At 51.1% G+C, this 21,006-nt stretch overlaps 1 protein-coding gene across 1 annotated transcript in view; it reads left to right on the top strand.

The window, feature by feature from the left end:
• Positions 1-21,006, top strand: part of LOC119971994 (golgin subfamily B member 1-like) — an 85,402-nt gene that overhangs the window by 20,393 nt on the left and 44,003 nt on the right. Inside the window, 4 exon segments of the mRNA XM_038808422.1 lie at positions 8,263-8,378; positions 9,644-9,761; positions 12,350-12,441; positions 16,344-16,488. Coding sequence (XP_038664350.1) covers positions 8,263-8,378; positions 9,644-9,761; positions 12,350-12,441; positions 16,344-16,488 — 471 coding nt within the window.

Here is a 21,006-nt window from a genome sequence, read left to right as displayed (position 1 = left end):
ATCAGGAACGAATTTGGGGAGCCCTCTTCACGGTCCCCGAACCGGGAGAGTGGTTCACGATCCCTCGTCACTGTCCCCTAACCGGGAGGGTGGTTCACCGTCCCCTAACCGGGAGAGTGGCTCACTGTCCCCTAACCGGGAGGGTGGCTCACTGTCCCCTAACCGGGAGGGTGGTTCACTGTCCCCTAACCGGGGGAGTGGTTCACTGTCCCCTAACCGGGAGGGTGGCTCACTGTCCCCTAACCGGGAGGGTGGCTCACTGTCCCCTAACCGGGAGGGTGGCTCACTGTCCCCTAAACGGGAGGGGGCTCACTGTCCCCTAACCGGGAGGGTGGTTCACTGTCCCCTAACCGGGAGAGTGGCTCACTGTCCCCTAACCGGGAGAATGGCTCACCGTCCCCTAACCGGGAGGGTGGCTCACTGTCCCCTAACCGGGAGGGTGGCTCACTGTCCCCTAACCGGGAGGGTGGCTCACTGTCCCCTAACCAGGAGGGTGGCTCACTGTCCCCTAACCGGGAGAGGGGCTCACGGTCCCTCTTCCCCTAACCGGGAGAGGGGCTCACGGTCCCCTAACCGGGGGAGTGGCTCACTGTCCCCTACCCGGGAGGGTGGCTCACCGTCCCCTAACCGGGAGGGTGGCTCACTGTCCCCTAACCGGGAGGGTGGCTCACTGTCCCCTAACCGGGAGGGTGGCTCACTGTCCCCTAACCGGGAGGGTGGCTCACTGTCCTCTAACCGGGAGGGTGGCTCACTGTCCCCTAACCGGGAGGGTGGCTCACTGTCCCCTAACCGGGAGAGTGGCTCACTGTCCCCTAACCGGGAGAGTGGCTCACTGTCCCCTAACCGGGAGAGTGGCTCACTGTCCCCTAACCGGGAGGGTGGCTCACTGTCCCCTAACCGGGAGGGTGGCTCACTGTCCCCTAACCGGGAGGGTGGCTCACTGTCCCCTAACCGGGAGGGTGGCTCACTGTCCCCTAACCGGGAGGGTGGCTCACTGTCCCCTAACCGGGAGGGTGGCTCACTGTCCCTTAACCGGGAGGGTGGCTCACTGTCCCCTAACCGGGAGGGTGGCTCACTGTCCCCTAACCGGGGGAGTGGCTCACTGTCCCCTAACCGGGAGGGTGGCTCACTGTCCCCTAACCGGGAGGGTGGCTCACTGTCCCCTAACCGGGAGGGTGGCTCACTGTCCCCTAACCGGGAGGGTGGCTCACTGTCCCCTAACCGGGAGGGTGGCTCACTGTCCCCTAACCGGGGGAGTGGTTCACTGTCCCCTAACCGGGAGGGTGGCTCACTGTCCCCTAACCGGGAGGGTGGCTCACTGTCCCCTAACCGGGAGGGTGGCTCACTGTCCCCTAACCGGGAGGGTGGCTCACTGTCCCCTAACCGGGAGGGTGGCTCACTGTCCCCTAACCGGGAGGGTGGCTCACTGTCCCCTAACCGGGAGGGTGGCTCACTGTCCCCTAACCGGGAGAGGGGCTCACGGTCCCTCTTCCCCTAACCGGGAGGGTGGCTCACTGTCCCCTAACCGGGAGGGTGGCTCACTGTCCCCTAACCGGGAGGGTGGCTCACCGTCCCCTAACCGGGGGAGTGGCTCACTGTCCCCTAACCGGGAGAGTGGCTCACTGTCCCCTAACCGGGAGGGTGGCTCACGGTCCCCTAACCGGGGGAGTGGCTCACTGTCCCCTAACCGGGAGAGTGGCTCACCGTCCCCTAACCGGGGGAGTGGCTCACTGTCCCCTAACCGGGAGGGTGGCTCACTGTCCCCTAACCGGGAGGGTGGCTCACTGTCTCCTAACCGGGAGGGTGGCTCACTGTCCCCTAACCGGGAGGGTGGCTCACTGTCCCCTAACCGGGAGGGTGGCTCACTGTCCCCTAACCGGGAGGGTGGCTCACTGTCCCCTAACCGGGAGGGTGGCTCACTGTCCCCTAACCGGGAGGGTGGCTCACTGTCCCCTAACCGGGAGAGTGGCTCACTGTCCCCTAACCGGGGGAGTGGCTCACTGTCCCCTAACTGGGAGGGTGGCTCACTGTCCCCTAACCGGGAGAGGGGCTCACTGTCCCCTAACCGGGAGGGTGGTTCACTGTCCCCTAACCGGGAGAGTGGCTCACTGTCCCCTAACCGGGAGGGTGGCTCACTGTCCCCTAACCGGGAGGGTGGTTCACTGTCCCCTAACCGGGGGAGTGGTTCACTGTCCCCTAACCGGGAGGGTGGCTCACTGTCCCCTAACCGGGAGGGTGGCTCACTGTCCCCTAACCGGGAGGGTGGCTCACTGTCCCCTAACCGGGAGGGTGGCTCACTGTCCCCTAACCGGGAGGGTGGCTCACTGTCCCCTAACCGGGAGAGGGGCTCACGGTCCCTCTTCCCCTAACCGGGAGGGTGGCTCACTGTCCCCTAACCGGGAGGGTGGTTCACTGTCCCCTAACCGGGAGGGTGGCTCACTGTCCCCTAACCGGGGGAGTGGCTCACCGTCCCCTAACCGGGAGGGTGGCTCACTGTCCCCTAACCGGGAGAATGGCTCACTGTCCCCTAACCGGGACGGTGGCTCACTGTCCCCTAACCGGGGGAGTGGCTCACCGTCCCCTAACCGGGAGGGTGGCTCACTGTCCCCTAACCGGGAGGGTGGCTCACTGTCCCCTAACCGGGAGAGGGGCTCACGGTCCCTCTTCCCCTAACCGGGAGGGTGGCTCACTGTCCCCTAACCGGGAGGGTGGTTCACTGTCCCCTAACCGGGAGGGTGGCTCACCGTCCCCTAACCGGGAGGGTGGCTCACTGTCCCCTAACCGGGAGAGTGGCTCACTGTCCCCTAACCGGGAGAGTGGCTCACTGTCCCCTAACCGGGAGGGTGGCTCACGGTCCCCTAACCGGGGGAGTGGCTCACTGTCCCCTAACCGGGAGAGTGGCTCACTGTCCCCTAACCGGGAGGGTGGCTCACTGTCCCCTAACCGGGAGGGTGGCTCACCGTCCCCTAACCGGGAGGGTGGCTCACCGTCCCCTAACCGGGAGGGTGGCTCACCGTCCCCTAACCGGGAGGGTGGCTCACTGTCCCCTAACCGGGAGAGTGGCTCACTGGCCCCTAACCGGGAGGGTGGCTCACTGTCCCCTAACCGGGAGGGTGGCTCACTGTCCCCTAACCGGGAGGGTGGCTCACTGTCCCCTAACCGGGAGGGTGGCTCACTGTCCCCTAACCGGGAGAATGGCTCACTGTCCCCTAACCGGGGGAGTGGCTCACTGTCCCCTAACCGGGGGAGTGGCTCACTGTCCCCTAACCGGGGGAGTGGCTCACTGTCCCCTAACCGGGAGAGTGGCTCACTGTCCCCTAACCGGGAGGGTGGCTCACTGTCCCCTAACCGGGAGGGTGGCTCACTGTCCCCTAACCGGGGGAGTGGCTCACTGTCCCCTAACCGGGGGAGTGGCTCACTGTCCCCTAACCGGGGGAGTGGCTCACTGTCCCCTAACCGGGAGAGTGGCTCACTGTCCCCTAACCGGGAGGGTGGCTCACTGTCCCCTAACCGGGAGGGTGGCTCACTGTCCCCTAACCGGGAGCGTGGCTCACTGTCCCCTAACCGGGAGAATGGCTCACTGTCCCCTAACCGGGAGGGTGGCTCACTGTCCCCTAACCGGGAGGGTGGCTCACTGTCCCCTAACCGGGAGAGTGGCTCACTGTCCCCTAACCGGGAGGGTGGCTCACTGTCCCCTAACCGGGGGAGTGGTTCACTGTCCCCTAACCGGGAGGGTGGCTCACTGTCCCCTAACCGGGAGGGTGGCTCACTGTCCCCTAACCGGGAGGGTGGCTCACTGTCCCCTAACCGGGAGGGTGGCTCACTGTCCCCTAACCGGGAGAGTGGCTCACTGTCCCCTAACCGGGAGAGTGGCTCACTGTCCCCTAACCGGGAGGGTGGCTCACTGTCCCCTAACCGGGAGGGTGGCTCACCGTCCCCTAACCGGGAGGGTGGCTCACTGTCCCCTACCCGGGGGAGTGGCTCACTGTCCCCTAACCGGGAGGGTGGCTCACTGGCCCCTAACCGGGAGGGTGGCTCACTGTCCCCTAACCGGGAGGGTGGCTCACTGTCCCCTAACCGGGAGGGTGGCTCACTGTCCCCTAACCGGGAGGGTGGCTCACTGTCCCCTAACCGGGAGGGTGGCTCACTGTCCCCTAACCGGGAGAGTGGCTCACTGTCCCCTAACCGGGAGGGTGGCTCACTGTCCCCTAACCGGGAGGGTGGCTCACTGTCCCCTAACCGGGGGAGTGGTTCACTGTCCCCTAACCGGGAGGGTGGCTCACTGTCCCCTAACCGGGAGGGTGGCTCACTGTCCCCTAACCGGGGGAGTGGTTCACTGTCCCCTAACCGGGGGAGTGGCTCACTGTCCCCTAACCGGGGGAGTGGTTCACTGTCCCCTAACCGGGGAAGTGGCTCCCTGTCCCCTAACCGGGAGGGTGGCTCACCGTCCCCTAACCGGGGGAGTGGCTCACTGTCCCCTAACCGGGAGGGTGGTTCACTGTCCCCTAACCGGGGGAGTGGTTCACTGTCCCCTAACCGGGAGAGGGGCTCACGGTCCCTCTTCCCCTAACCGGGAGGGTGGCTCACTGTCCCCTAACCGGGAGGGTGGTTCACTGTCCCCTAACCGGGAGGGTGGCTCACTGTCCCCTAACCGGGGGAGTGGCTCACTGTCCCCTAACCGGGAGAGTGGCTCACTGTCCCCTAACCGGGAGGGTGGCTCACTGTCCCCTAACCGGGAGGGTGGCTCACTGTCCCCTAACCGGGAGGGTGGCTCACTGTCCCCTAACCGGGAGGGTGGCTCACTGGCCCCTAACCGGGAGGGTGGCTCACTGTCCCCTAACCGGGAGGGTGGCTCACTGTCCCCTAACCGGGGGAGTGGCTCACTGTCCCCTAACCGGGGGAGTGGCTCACTGTCCCCTAACCGGGAGGGTGGTTCACTGTCCCCTAACCGGGGGAGTGGTTCACTGTCCCCTAACCGGGAGGGTGGTTCACTGTCCCCTAACCGGGGGAGTGGCTCACCGTCCCCTAACCGGGAGAGTGGCTCACCGTCCCCTAACCGGGACGGTGGCTCACTGTCCCCTAACCGGGAGGGTGGCTCACTGTCCCCTAACCGGGAGAATGGCTCACTGTCCCCTAACCGGGAGGGTGGCTCACTGTCCCCTAACCGGGGGAGTGGCTCACTGTCCCCTAACCGGGAGGGTGGCTCACTGTCCCCTAACCGGGAGGGTGGCTCACTGTCCCCTAACCGGGAGGGTGGCTCACTGTCCCCTAACCGGGAGGGTGGCTCACTGTCCCCTAACCGGGAGGGTGGCTCACTGTCCCCTAACCGGGGGAGTGGCTCACTGTCCCCTAACCGGGAGGGTGGCTCACTGTCCCCTAACCGGGGGAGTGGCTCACTGTCCCCTAACCGGGAGGGTGGCTCACTGTCCCCTAACCGGGAGAGTGGCTCACCGTCCCCTAACCGGGAGAGTGGCTCACCGTCCCCTAACCGGGAGGGTGGCTCACTGTCCCCTATCCGGGGGAGTGGCTCACTGTCCCCTAACCGGGAGGGTGGCTCACTGTCCCCTAACCGGGAGGGTGGCTCACTTTCCCCTAACCGGGAGGGTGGCTCACTGTCCCCTAACCGGGAGGGTGGCTCACTGTCCCCTAACCGGGAGGGTGGCTCACCGTCCCCTAACCGGGAGGGTGGCTCACTGTCCCCTAACCGGGAGGGTGGCTCACTGTCCCCTAACCGGGAGGGTGGCTCACTGTCCCCTAACCGGGAGGGTGGCTCACTGTCCCCTAACCGGGAGGGTGGCTCACTGTCCCCTAACCGGGAGGGTGGCTCACCGTCCCCTAACCGGGGGAGTGGCTCACTGTCCCCTAACCGGGAGGGTGGCTCACTGTCCCCTAACCGGGAGGGTGGCTCACTGTCCCCTAACCGGGAGGGTGGCTCACTGTCCCCTAACCGGGGGAGTGGCTCACTGTCCCCTAACCGGGAGGGTGGCTCACTGTCCCCTAACCGGGAGGGTGGCTCACTGTCCCCTAACCGGGGGAGTGGCTCACTGTCCCCTAACCGGGAGGGTGGCTCACTGTCCCCTAACCGGGAGAGGGGTTCACCATCCCCTAACCGGGGGAGTGGCTCACCGTCCCCTAACCGGGAGGGTGGCTCACTGTCCCCTAACCGGGAGGGTGGCTCACTGTCCCCTAACCGGGAGAGTGGCTCACTGTCCCCTAACCGGGAGAGTGGCTCACTGTCCCCTAACCGGGAGGGTGGCTCACTGTCCCCTAATCGGGAGGGTGGCTCACTGTCCCCTAACCGGGAGGGTGGCTCACTGTCCCCTAACCGGGAGGGTGGCTCACGGTCCCCTAACCGGGAGGGTGGCTCACTGTCCCCTAACCGGGGGAGTGGCTCACCGTCCCCTAACCGGGGGAGTGGTTCATGATGTTTCTTTTGAAATTCCTGTAACCAGGAAATGTTAATGCCGCCATACCAGGCCACAACTGAGACACTGCTAATTCTACAGATGTCTGTTGCTGGGTTTGAATGATAATATGGGGAAAATAATACCAGGGCCGAGTGGGAGAATACTGGGACTATGTGCACTGCAGCAGCGAAGGCTGAAGAGAATATTTGACAGGGGTATTTAAAATAATGAAAGATTATTTCCTAATGAATGAAAGATCAAATAGGGAATGGCCATTTCCCCTTGAGATGAAGTAACATAGAAAAAAAAACGATCTATAGTTGAAAAGTTTCACTAAGGAAATAATGATAGATGTTCAGAGACATTTTTATGCAGAAGGTTATTGAAGTTTGGAATGTTTTGCCACAAGGAGAAGTTGAGGTGAGACATTTTATTTTTGATAGTAAAATGTGTAAACATTTGAAGCAGAGGAAGATGTTGACTTGTGAGGAGAGTATGCCAGTCATAGTTTTGGATTATTTTAGTAATGTGCCAGCTATGATGGATCAAATTGCCGCCTTCTGTTCTGCGAACTTAGTGTTGAGAAGCATAACTTCTGTTTGGATACATGATAAAATTGGAGATGTATAAGGGCTGCATTTCCCATGTATGCATTTAATACGATAAATGTAAAGTTAATATTGCCATCGGCTATTCCTTTCGGTGATTAATTGTTCATTTTCGCTTATAGCTTGCCTGTTTTGATTGGTCACGTATGTGGTAAATTTCATTCTTATCAATTATTTTATATCCTGCTTGCTCTTTAAAATATCTTTTGGTCCTGCAGTTGATTTGTACCTTTCTGAATGATCAGATCTGTGTTTATTCACCCTGGTGAATAAAATACAGGCAGAATGTGTTCATACAAGTAGCATCTCTGGTAATTCGTGTATTGGCCCGTGTTGTCTGTGAAGTTAACATTGCAAATGAGAATGAAATTGAAATAGGTAAGAACTCTTAAGAATAACCGCATTAAGTAATGAAAATGATGTATGAAAGTCAGAACCAGCTCATTCCTTTCTGGGTTCTGAGTTAGAGGAGGCTAGGTTATTAACATTGCACGCCACTGTGTGATGTGATCCTGATTGCAGTGTTACAGCCCATTCTAGCATTACAGAATGTTGGTGTTCAACACACAAGAGGTAAGAAGGAAAAAATAACACATACACGATGCTGACTAATTGTTTTGCATGGTACAGTATTGTATTTCCAACAGTTTGGTTAAAGTCACTTTGGAAAATACGATAAATGCATCAAATGCTGGTAGCTTTCTATTATTTATCTGCCGCTCCACCCATAACAACATAATTATGAGAAAATCTGCATACATTTTACATTCAAATAAAACAAATTATTTGCTGCTGAGGTAAATGATAAATTCAATTATTTTTGATTGTTCCGTTGGTGTTAATGGGTTTGTTAAGATGTTTTATAAATTCTGTTATGGGATGTGGTCGGCACAACATTTATTGCCCATCCCTAGTTGCCCTTCAGAAGGTGGTGGTGAGCTGCCTTCTTGAACCGCTGCAGTCCCTGAGGTGTAGGTACACCCACTCTGCTGTTAGGGAGGGAGTTCCAGGATGTTGCCCCAGCGACAGTGAAGCAGCAGCGATATATGTCCAAGTCAGGGTGGTGAGTGATTTGGAGGGAAACCTCCAGGTGGTGGGGTTCCCAGCTATCTGCTGCTCTTGTCCTTCTAGATGGTGGTGGTCGTGGGTTTGGAAGGTGCTGTCTAAGAAACCTTAGTGAGTCACTGCAGTGGGGTTCCCAGGTATCTGATGTGTAATCAGTATGCTTATTTTCATTCTCTTTAAAGAGCAACTGAAACTTAAAACGGAAGATGCTGTAAAATCGGAGGCCAAATTCTTGAAAATGAAAGCTTGGTCCAAATCTAGAATCAGGCAGGCTGAAGAAGATTTAAGGAATGCAATGGTATGTGTAAATATAAACCTCTGATATATGGTGACTATCTGTAAAAGGGTCCATCTTTCTTTTGTTTAAGTGGAATTAAAATGCAAAGACATGCTGTCATAATGAAAGCAGGATAGTTGTGATGGCACCTTTTGTTTCATGAACAGTTAAAATCTCCTTCCTTGCATTGGGTGTCATTTCTGCTTTGTTTTTCTGCTTTGACTTCTGTGCAGTCAGTCTTCTATCTCAGCTCAACAATGTGAGGAGTACTTCTGAGTGATGGTCAGAAGAACTGAATCTCTGTACAGCCTTTGCATTAAATGACATGGAATGTACAGTCCACCAACAAGCTATTCAACCAAACTAAATGATGCCACTTATCCACATGAGCAACGTCCCACTCTGTCTAACCCCATCGGTGCATCCTTTTCCTGTTTTCATCTTCCATCCCTCAGAAATGTGCCAAAAGCTGGTTTCACTGGTTTTGCAGAATTGCAGGGACTGACTGATTCACTACTAGTCTTTTCTAACCAGGAAATGATGTGGAATTGAGATGAACGTGCAAAAGAAAGTGAATTAGAAAATGAAAGTGTGAAGTAGAAATGAAATGAAAATCGCTTATTGTCACGAGTAGACTTCAAATTATCATAGAATTTACAGTGCAGAAGGAGGCCATTCGGCCCATCGAGTCTGTACTGGCTCTTGGAAAGAGCACCCTACCCAAGGTCAACACCTCCCCCTATCCCAATAACCCAGTAACCCCACCCAACACTAAGGGCAATTTTGAACACTAAAGGCAATTTATCATGGCCAATCCACCTAACCTGCACATCTTTGGACTGTGGGAGGAAACCGGAGCACCCGGAGGAAACCCACGCAGACACGGGGAGGATGTGCAGACTCCGCACAGACAGTGACCCAAGCCAGAATCGAACCTGGGACCCTGGAGCTGTGAAGCGATTGTGCTATCCACAATGTTACCGTGCTGCCCCCACAATGCTACCGTACTGCCCCCACAATGCTACCGTACTGTGAAAAGCCCCTAGTCGCCACATTCCGGCGCCTGTTCGGGGAGGCTGGTACGGGAATCGAACTGTGCTGCTGGCCTGCTTGGTCTGCTTTAAAAGCCAGCGATTTAGCCCAGTGTGCTAAACCAGCCCCAAAGCACTTGTGTCAAAATTAACCACAGAATATTCTGGCTCCTTTTTAAATTTGAATTGGCATTTATGTTGTTCATAAAAATCAATCCCACTGCTTTAATTACAGCAATTTTAATTTTCATTTAGACTGGAATTTCTCACGAGGAGCAAATTTTCCTCAAACACCGAGTTGCTGAACTGGAGGAGGAGAAAGGGGAATTGGAACAAAAAACAATTGATCTTAACAAGCTGAGAGCACAAAATGGTACGTGCAGCAATTGGGTTTAATTATTTTGTGTCCTTTTGTTGTTATTGAGATATCCTGAATCTCAGTAAAGGTAACTCATGGTCCTGAATCTCAGTTATCAAGGTAACTATGATGGGATGATGCACGAGCTGGCTATGACAGACTGGGAAATATTACTGAAAAGGACAGCAGACAGGCAATGGCAGCGTTCAAGAAGCAGATAGGTGAATCCAGAAGTTGTTCATTCCTATTTGGCGCAAGAATAGAAAGGGAACTGTGGCCAAACCATAGTTTACAAGGGAAATTAGAGATAGCATTAGATTCAAAGACGAGGCATACAAATTAACAAGAAAAAACAATAGACCTGAGGATTGGGAACAGTTTAAAATTGGCAAACCAAGGGATTGATTAAGAAGGGGAAAATAGAGTATAGAAGTAAGCTAGCAGGAAACATAAAAACTGACTGTAAAAGTTTCTATTGGTATGCAGAGAGAAAAGTTTTGATAAAAATGAAAGTCAGAAATGGGGGAATTCGGAACAGGGAACAAAGAACTGGCTGAGGAACTAACTTCATACTTTGCTTCTGTCTTCACAAAGGAAGACATGAATAATGTACTGGAAGTTCTGAGAAAGACCAGTTTTAGTGGGTAGTTGGAGAAAATCAGTATTAGTAGAGAAATGGTTTTGGGGAAATTGAGGGAGTAAGTAAACGCTGATAAATCTTGATCCGAGGGAACTTAAGGAAGGGACCCTAGAAATAGCACATCCATTGGCGTTCGTTTTCCACAATTCTTTGCACATTTATAATAATCTTTATTAGTGTCACAAATAAGCTTAAACTAACACTGCAATGAAGTTACTGTGAAAAAACCCAAGTCACCACGTTCTGGCACCTATTCGGGTACACAGAGAGAGAATTCAGAATGTCCAATTCACTGACCAGCACGTCTTTCTGGACTTGTTTGAGGAAACCGGAGCACCCGGAGGAAACCCACGCACACACGGGGAGAACGTGCAGACTCCGCACAGACAGTGACTCAAGCCGGGAATCGAACCTGGGATCCTGGCGCTGTGACACAACAGTGCTAACCACTGTGCTGCCCTGCCACCTGCATTGGAATGGTTCCTACAGATTGGAGGGTAGCTAATGTAACCCCGCTATTCAAAAAGGGACGTAGAGAGAAAACGGGGAACTATATACCAGTGAGCCTAACGTCAGTAGTGGGGAAGTTGTAGACTCCATTGTCAATGATTCCGTAACACAGCATTTGGAATGCAGTGGTGTAATCAGACAGTCAGCATGGATTAACAAAAAGGAAATTGTGCTTGACAAATCTACTAGAATTCTTTGAGGATATAACTCGTAGAGTTGACCAGGGAGCACCAGTGGATGTGTTTATTTTTGATTTTCAGAAGATTTTCGACAAGGTCTCACATCCCAGTTTAATGTGTAAAGTTATGGGATTGCGGGTAGTGTCTGGAGATGGATAGAAAGCTGGTTAGCAGACAAAAGAAAAACGTTGGAATAAATGGGTCTTTTTCTAAATGGCAGGCAATGACTAGTGGTATACTACTAGGACCCCAACTGTTCACATTATATATTAATGATTTGGACGGAGGAACTAAATGTATTATCTTAAAATTCGCAGGTGATACCAAGTTGGGTGGGAGGGTGAGCTGTGAGGAGGATGCAGAGATGCAGCAGTGGGATTTGGACAGGCTGAGTGAGTGGGCGCATGCACGGCAGATACAGTATAATGTGGATAAATATGAGGTTATCCACTTCGGTAGCAAAAATAGGAAGGAAGATTATTATTGAATGGATGTAAATTGAGAGAGGCGGATACTCAGCGAGACCTTGGTGTCCTTGTCCATCAGTCACTGAAAGTAAGCGCGCAGGTAAAACAGGCAGTAAAGAAGGCAAATGGTATGTTGGTCTTCATTGCGAGAGGATTTGAGTATCGGAATGGAGATGTTTTACTGCAATTATACAGGGCATTAGTGAGGCCACACCTGGAATATTGTATGCAGTTTTGGCCTACTTCTGCTCCGAGTTCTTATGTTCTTATCTGAGGAAGGATGTTCTTGCTCTCGAGGGAGTGCAGCAAAGGTTTACCAGACTGATTCCTGGGATGGCGGGACTGGCGTATGAGGAGGGATTGAATCATTTAGAATTGTATTCGCTGGAGTTCCGAATGAGGGGAGGGGGATCCCATAGAAACCTATCAAATTCTAACAGGACTGGACAGGGTAGATGCAGGCAGGATATTCCCGATGGTGGATGTGTCCAGAACCAGAGGCCAGTCTGAGGTTTCGGGGTGGACCATTTAGGACTGAGATGTGGAGAAATTTCTTCACCCAGAGTGTGGTCGGCCTGTGGAACTAGTTATCACAGGAAGCAATTGAGGCCAAAACATTGTATGTTTTCAAGAAGCAGTTAGAGAGAACACTTAGGGAGAAGGGAGTCAAAGCATATGGGAGGAAAGCAGGATCAGGCTATTGAGTTGGATGATCAGCCATGAATGGTAGAACAGGCTGAAAGGGCCGAATGGCCTCCTGCTCCTGTTTTCTGTGTTTCAGTGAATGATGGTGCATTTTTCTTGCAGAGGAGCTTCTGGCAAAATTAGAACTGTATGAAGAGCAACAGCAGAAAATGCAAGCGGATTTGGAACAGGTGACCAAGCGGGCAACTTCCCAGGTTGGCAGACTTTGTGTTGTATTTAATTTATCCATGTGCAGCTTTACAGTCTGATGATACACATTGTGAACAATCTTTAACATCCTCAAACTCTGCCAATGGTTTTTTAATTGATGAGTTTTGTTTTATTATTGCTTATTTTGGATTGTTTTAAAATGGGGTTTTAAATTTGGCAAGGTTTATCCTTTGCATTATTTTTGTCCCTTTGCCTACCTGACTTGATGTTTGCAGTTTAGGTGGACAGTCCGCTTCCAGGAAAGACTGTTTCGGTATCCATTACTAACTACACATGACCTGAAAGAGTCTGTACTGTATTGGGTTGTGCAGTATTGGAAACAGTAGAGCATTTGAAAATCCCTTTTGGCGTTGCAGAGAGTGTGATGACTGCAGTTTGAACATTGTAGTGTGGCAACATGAGTGGACAAGATAGTCAAGAAAGCAAACGGAATGCTTGCCTTCCGTGGACGGGGCATTGAGTATAAAAATTGGCAAGTCATGCTACAGTTGTATAGAACCTTGGTAGGGCCGCACTTGGAATATTGCGCACAATTCTGGTCGCCACACTACCAGAAGGATGTGGAGGCTTTGGAGAGGATGCAGAGGAGTGCAGAGCTTTGTGGAGAGGCTGAATAGACTCTGACTGTTTTCATTAGAAAGACGGAGGTTGAGGGGTGACCTGATAAGGTCTACAGGATTATGAGGGGATGGGTAGAGTGGATGGGCAGGCACTCTTTCCCAGGGTGGAGGGGTCAGTCACCAGGGGGCATAGGTTTAAGGTCTGTGGAGGAAAGTGTAGAGGAGATGTGCGAGGCAGGTTTTTTACACAGAGGATGGTGAGTGCCTGGAAAGCATTGCCAGGGGAGGCTGTGGAAGCAGATACATTAACGGGTGTTCAAGAGACATCTTGACAAACACATGGATAGGATGGGTATAGAGGGATACGCCACAAGGAAGGGCTGAGGGATTTGGCAAAGTTTGGTATGACCGGTACAGGCTTGGAAGGCCGAAGGGCCTGTTCCTGTGCTGTATTGTTCTTTATCAACCCTGAAGACCTGTTGGCAAGAATGAGAAAGTGGTACAGCTGACATTAAATACAACAATTTTTTGCAAAACAGGAAAATAAATTGGTGAAAATCGGAAGATCAATCTTGATAATAATTGCAACCATCTGTGAATTCAAGTAAAAGGTCCTGTCTATTTTCGCTCACATGAAATTTGGATTGTGAGGACTTAAATTCCCATTTCCCATTATATTGTTGCCAGAAAGACATCCTTCAGAATCACAATGTCATTAATAGGAATGTTTTGAGAAACCCATCTATAAGTCGTCAGTAATAACGACATGAAACACATATTGTTTTGAAGCAATAGATAAAGTAGAAGAAGCCAATGTTCTGCAGTGACTAATTGATCTATTGGGCAGACATTTATGGTCCTTGCTGGAGTAATGGGTGGGATGGGGTGGGCATGGGGGGCACATACAGTTTAGTGGGTGGTCTTACTGCTGCCTTCTGACTGCCCCGATTGTTAATAACTGGTTAATTATGTTGTTAGGGTGCACAGGTGAAGAGCATTGTTTACTGAAGTACTTTGAGTACAGATAACTAGGGGGCATAGGTTTAACCAGAATAGTATAACTGGAGGACAGCTGGGACGCTGGCTGTGAGGAAAGAGCTATGAAACTGAACAAAGTCAATATACTTTGGACGAGGGTTTAGACTAACATGGTGGTGGGCTGGGGGGGGGGGGGGGGAGCCAAAGAGAAGGTTCAGCAAGGGGAGATGCACAGTCAAAATGAGAAGAGACGGCAATTGAGCCAGGAAGACAAAGAAGGTATAGGCCAATTAAGTCACAAGGAGTTTGGTAAGATTGGATGGTATATATTTTAATGCAAGGAGTCTGACGAACAGGGCAGATGAATTGAGGGTACAAATTAAAACATGGGGGTATGATGTTATTGTTGCCACTGAGACATGGGCCGGGATTCTCCACTACCCGGCGGGGCGCGGGGTCCCGACGTAGCGGAGTGGCGCCAACCACTCCGGCGTCGGGCCTCCCCAAGGGGCTAGGCCCGCGCCAGAGTGGTTGGCGCCACGCCGACTGGCGCCAAAACCGGCGGCAACGGCCTTTGATGCTCGCCGCCCGGCGTCGGGGCTGGCCGAAAGGCCTTCGCATGTTCGCGCATGCGCCGGTGCGTCAGCGCCCGCTGACGTCACCACCGGCGCATGCGCGGTAGGGGGGTTCTCTTCCGCCTCCGCCATGGTTGAGGGCGTGGCGGCGGCGGAAGAAAAAGAGTGCGCCCACGGCACCGGCCCGCCAGGCCACCGTGGGGGCACCCCCGGGGTCCGATCGCCCCGCGCCCCCCCCCCCCCCCCCCCCCGGGGGCCCGCTCACGCCGCCAATCCCCCCGCAACCAGAGGTGGTTGAAACCACGTTGGCGGGATTGGCCTCTCAGCGGCGGGACTTCGGCCCATTGCGGGCCGGAGAATCGCCGTGGGGGGCATGCCGATTGGCGCGGAGTGATTCCCGCCCCCGCCAATTCCCGGGTGGCGGAGAATTCCGGCCACGGCGGGGGCGGATTTACGCGGCCCCTGGCAGGGTCGGAGAATTTAACCCATGTTTTTTTAATGTAAATTTAGAGTAACCGATTCATTTTTTCGTACTTTCGTGCTGCCCAACACTGAGACACGGTTGAGATAGAGACAGGATTGGCAGCTCATTATTCCAGGATACATGGAGCGGAATTCTCTCTTTGTTGAAAAGAGTTGAAATGAAATGAAAATTGCTTATTGTCACGAGTAGGCTTCAGTGAAGTTACTGTGAAAAGCCCCTAGTTGCCACATTCCGGCGCCTGTCCGGGGAGGCTGGTACGGGAATCGAACCGTGCTGCTGGTCTGCTTTAAAAGCCAGCGATTTAGCCCAGTGAGCTAAACCATCCCCTGTTGAGTTGAGGAAAGCATTGTTTGAAAGAAGATTCTAAGCCATGTGTGATTGTGAGTGAAGTTTACAAACACTCAGGAATGGGGGGGGGGGGGGGGGGGGGAGGCTGGTTGGTGGTAGAAGCTGGAGTCCAGTGAGACCAAATGGTTCACGGTGCCAGAGTGGCACTCAGGTGGCACTGTCAGAGTGCCCAGTTGGCACTGAGATGGCAGGCTGGCAGCGCCAAGAACCTGGGTGGCATCAGAGGTGCCAGGGTGCTACCCTGCCACAGGCTAGCCACCTGTGGGCCTCCGATCGCCTGGGAGACCCCCCCCTCCCCCCACAGTGCCGTTCTGCCTAGCAAGGGACTCTGCTTATAATCCCAATCCTGGTCCCTGCTGCCACTGAGGCTGGTGGGACAACAGTGTTTCCGGCCTGTCAGATTTGCGGGCAGCTCTCTGTGTGCGACTTGTGTCTTGAGTGTGGGGCGGAAGTCCTGTCTCCTGCGATTAACACTGCTTGGAGTATGAACTGGCTGTGGGGCTGCTCTGATCAGTGGGGTGAGTTCCCTGCTTCAGTTGGTTGGGTCTCAAATCCCCTCATCCACAAAATCCTGTCCATTAGTTTTAAACTAATCGACCTATAATGCTGCCTGGAAACTGCTGAATACTCACTCGTTACATCATTTTCAGTAGCAAATGATTGAGGTCCAGATACTTTATGAATAATTAACTTTGGAAAGGAAAATAACTTTATAGCAGGAGGCCATTCACTTCATCGCAGTCCCAGTTTTGCTGCCATACTTTGAACCTGTTTGATCCGTTTGCTGCATCGTTAACCCAATATGGCTGAGAGGCAAATGGCTGCAATTATTGCTCTTTTATCTAATGGCCACATGTTCCCAATCTAATGACACGAGCAAGAATGTGTAATTATCCAACTAGTCTTACGGCTGACTGTACATTTGTGTAATGCCCCTGTAGACGAGTGATTCTGGCAGTGCTGAAGAGCTGCAGAGCCGTTTGCTTGAGTGGCAAGAGATGGTTTCTGAATCGGCACGGGGCCAGGCCAAAGAGGAGAGGGCTGTCATGGAGTTACGGATGTCACAAATTGAGGAAGAAAGAGAAGGTAAATTATGCAGCTCTCTGCTTCTCCATTTGAACAAATTATGTATTTTTTAAGTGTGAGCAATCTAACAGATAAATGATTTGAGTGAATGTTGCGATTCAGTTGCATTTCAGGTTCTAGTTTCTTTTGTAAATTCTGATTGAGGCACAGAATGTTTGGAGCAATTTGAACCAGAATTTAGATGACCTTGTATTTTAAAAACTACAAGGTGAAGTGTTCGATCCCATGCAAAGTTTTCGGATCTCTTCAATCCCAGCAGAGAGCTGTCGACTGTAGACATATTTCTGGAGGTTTCATTGCATAACATCCAGCCTCCAGCTACCCCACCCTAACACTCTTCCATTGGTCGCCATCCAACACGTCAACCCTCGCAACATCTGCCTTTCCCCAACAATGGGAGAAGTTACAGGCTCTTCACCTCATTGCATGATTCTTCACTTGAGTCAAGCAGCCTATTTTTCCTCATCCTCACAACATTTTTATAACTGCTGAATGCAGGCATTAAACAGGCATTAATGCTACTTTTTCTCCTGTCTTACTTGGAGCAATGTCCTGGAGATTAATTTTTAATTCTTGGAGAAGCCAGGACAGTCCTGGAGAGTTGGCAGAGAGGTGCATTGCAGTACCAGCTAATAATTTAAAGCCGATAAAACAAAACAAAGTGACAAAAGCTAATAAGCAAAATTCTTCAATAAGACTTCTGTTTGGAATGCAATTAGGGTGACCTTAAAGACCTGGATAAGAGCCATGATCATTCCAACACATTACCTTTCATCGTTCGATTGACGTGTGTGATTGAGCTCATCATCATTGCTGTATTTGATGCTTGCACTGTCTGCTAATGGCCATCTAGGTCACTGTCCCTAAAGTATGCCCTACATTTAGAAAGAGAGAGCTGAATGAGCAAAATAAAATGTACAATTACTTTTAAAAGTCGTTGGGCGGGATTCTCCCGCAATTGGCGGAATTTACCGACGCCAAGAACGGTGCAAACCACTCCGGCGTCGGGCCAACTGGAAGTTGCGGAATCCTCCGCACTTCCGGGGGCAAGGCCGGCGCCAGAGGGGTTGGCGCTGCGCCAACCGGCAACGAAGGGCCGGCGTGAGTTGGCGCATGCGCACCCGGCGGGTGGTCGGAGAATCCTGCCCCTTGTGTCAGGGATATTCGCACCGATACGGTATTAATAAAGGAATAAAATTTAATGGCTGAAAAAGTGTGCAAATCACATATCTGTGCATTTACACTACAGCTGTACCTCTGGCTCCATCTGACACTAGGCTAAACCTCCCTGCCTGGGAGAGGCTGGCTTTACTTAACTCTGCTGCCAGGTTAAGGCCTGATTCCTCCTTGAATTAAAGCTTCTAACAGTTGATCCTAGTTATACTGTCGGGGCACTTCAATTCACCATTTTGCTGCTGAGAACATTTGGGAAGATGCTACAAACAGAACTGTCCAAATTACTGAGTTCCTTTGAACCATTAGTCATTTGAACTTGAAGAATGCATTGGTCCAAACACATGCTTTTTTCCACTATTTGTTGCTCAGATTGTATTTTATGTCCTGTCTACCAGTTCTGTTTCCATGAAAACTGCTGTCACTGTGACTGCAAAAACTCCATCGATGCACGACATTGTGTCACAAAACCAGTGCTGTCATGGATTAACTCACTGGAAAATAGAGTTTTACTGAGAATACATTTTGCCAATCTGTTTTAGATTTTGTCACTCAGGGTTGTATTTTATCATAAAAACACAGCCCGATGGTAATCTTCATTGACAGGATGCAGAGCTGGGCTGAGAAGTGGCAGATGGAGTTCAACCTAGATAAACGTGAAGTGATTCATTTTGGAAGGTCGAATTTGAATCTTGAATACAGGGTTAAAGGCAGGATTCTTGGAAGTGTGGAGGAACAGAGGGATCTTGGGGTCTGAGTACATAGATCCCTCAAAGTTGATAGGGTTGTTAAGAAGGCTTATGGTGTGTTGGCTTTCATTAACAGGGGATTGAGTTTAAGAGCCGCGAGGTTTTGCTGCAGCTTTATAAAATCCTGGTTCGACCACACTTGGAATATTGTGCCCAGTTCTGGTCGCCTCATTATAGGAAGGATGTGGATGCTTTGGAGAGGGTGCAAAGGAGATTTACCAGGATGCTGCCTGGACTGGAGGGCATGTTTTATGAAGAAAGGTTGAGGGAGCTAGGGCTTTTCTCAATGGAGCAACGAAGGCAGAGAGGTGACTTGATAGAGGTGTACAAGGTGATGAGAGGCATGGATAGAGTGGATAGCCAGAGACTTTTCCCCAGGGTGGAAATGGCTGTCACGAGGGGACAGAATTTTAAGGTGATTGGAGGAAGGTATAGGGGAGATGTCAGAGGTAGGTTCTTTACACAGAGAGTGGTGGGTGAGTGGAATGCACTGCCAGCAGAGGTGGTGGAGTCAGAGTCATTAGGGACATTTAAGCGACTCTTAGACAGGCACATGGACAGCAGTAAATTGAAGGTTAGGTCGATCTTAGATTAGGATAAATGGTCGGCAGAACCTCGTGGGCTGAAGGGCCTGTACTGTTCGATGTTCTATGTGCATTTATTTAGCTTATAGTAAAAAGTAAAGGTAAAGTCACCATAGTCCCAGGTGACCTTTCCCCTCTGAGGGGGAGAGCTGACTGGTGGTGATTTAACCTGAGGATCACCACACCTCCGGCGAGGGGCAGGGTTGAGAAGAAGGGACCTTCAGCCGGCACGGGGAATTGAACCCAGGCTGCTGGCCCCGCTCTGCATCACCATCCAGACCCCCAGCCCGGTACGGGAGTTGAACCCAGGCTGTTGGCCTCGCTGTCCAGCCAACTGAGCTAAACCAGCCCCTTTCATTTTATAGAAAATTACCAGCAGCATCAGCCCCCACACACCGGCGGGTGCAGAACGTCACCATTTATAAATTGCAAAAACCATCTGTGCAGATGAAACCTTATTTCCATTAACTGTAATTAATCTGTCTAAATTAACGAGAAAAAATATATTTTTTGACAACTTTAGTTCCATTTGCAAGTCCCAGAGTCTAATTCCAATGCCAGGCTGCCAAACTCAAAAAAGCTGAGGGAATGCAATACCATACAATACAATACCATACAATACAATACCATATAAAACATTCGTTGTTGAAAATCTAATTTCAAACTGAGATCCTTTTTCCATTTCTTCAAACGCCATTAATGGCCAACAAGCCAGTTCCCAACTTAATGACACTGAATTGTGGTAAGTAAAGTTCTATTCTGTTAAATAGAAAATTCTAATAAATACAAATGCTCACAAATGATGAATCTGCATGGATCTGATTGTAGTTATTGATCATCTTGGTGTTGATGTGCTCCCTAGTTGAGAGAGTTTCAATCATTTACACTTTTGGAATACTAATCTTTACATTGACCCATTGAGGATTGGGCACCTTTCCCATTGCAGATACTACTTTTGATTATCGAAAATGCAGAATTAGGGTCTTCCATGAATCTGTATTGCTGAATATTAGCCGGTGATGTTGGTGCAATATTAAAGGTGCAGAGGATATGTCCACATGTGCTTTGATTACACACAAATGTTGAAAACCAAATGGAGATGTACAGACAAAGGATTAACTCACAAGTTCCCCACAACTGTTTGAGACTGAAAAATGGCATTGGGTAGAAATTTGGCCATCACATAATTTAGCTTGCCTCATGCCTCTTTGTTTACTTTTTAAGTTTGGATTTTTTTGCCTGTATTTCAAACGTACCTGTGGTGAAGTGATTTAAAAACTCTTGACTTTGTCAATGCTTTTCTGAAGTAGAAATTGTGTTTAAAATTGAGGAAAGCTGATGAGTTCCCTTTCAGTTGGGCATGACTTTGTTGATATTTCTTTTTCTCCACTGTTTCCCTGATGAGCACTCAGCGACTCCATCCACTTCCCCCTCCACTGCTCACGCCATTGTGATTTGGCCAGCCATAAAGAGCTTAGTTTCCCATCAGTTTTGTGCATGCAGGTTCATGTCACCCTGACCCCTGCAGTGTACTGCAGGTTGTTTCCAGCCTTTTGAACTCCCACCTGGAAATCATCAGCAGTGCACTCGAGAAGCTGTTGTGCTGTGATGTAATTGTTTCTTTTACACTGAAAATCAAAGATAGTTTTCGACTGATCCTTTCTACCGTCGTGTGTAGGCCATTGCTTTCTCACAACCAAATGAATGTTTGGCCTAATTTGAATGAGATCATCTTGAATTATGTTACTGTCTTTAATTGTTCCCTTTGTTGCTTTGCATGCTGGGACAAGTTTATTTCATCTGAACAGGACCCGTTTACAGTGATGATTCTAAAAATCACAAATTAGATGGAAATGTTCCTTTTGCCAGAACATTTTGCATTAATATTTGTAAGTGGTCTTGGTAGCAGGTGCATTTGTGTACATTTTATATCCCGCTCACCCAATAACCATGATATTCAGCTGATCACTACTCTCTGAAGTGTCCCTCATAAAGTCAGAAATCCCTTTGTT

This window comes from Scyliorhinus canicula, chromosome 9 (assembly GCF_902713615.1).
Source record: "Scyliorhinus canicula chromosome 9, sScyCan1.1, whole genome shotgun sequence".
NCBI classification, from domain to species: domain Eukaryota; kingdom Metazoa; phylum Chordata; class Chondrichthyes; order Carcharhiniformes; family Scyliorhinidae; genus Scyliorhinus; species Scyliorhinus canicula.
The sequence above is the reverse complement of the archived record's forward strand: the minus strand, read 5'-3'. Positions and strand labels throughout refer to the sequence as shown.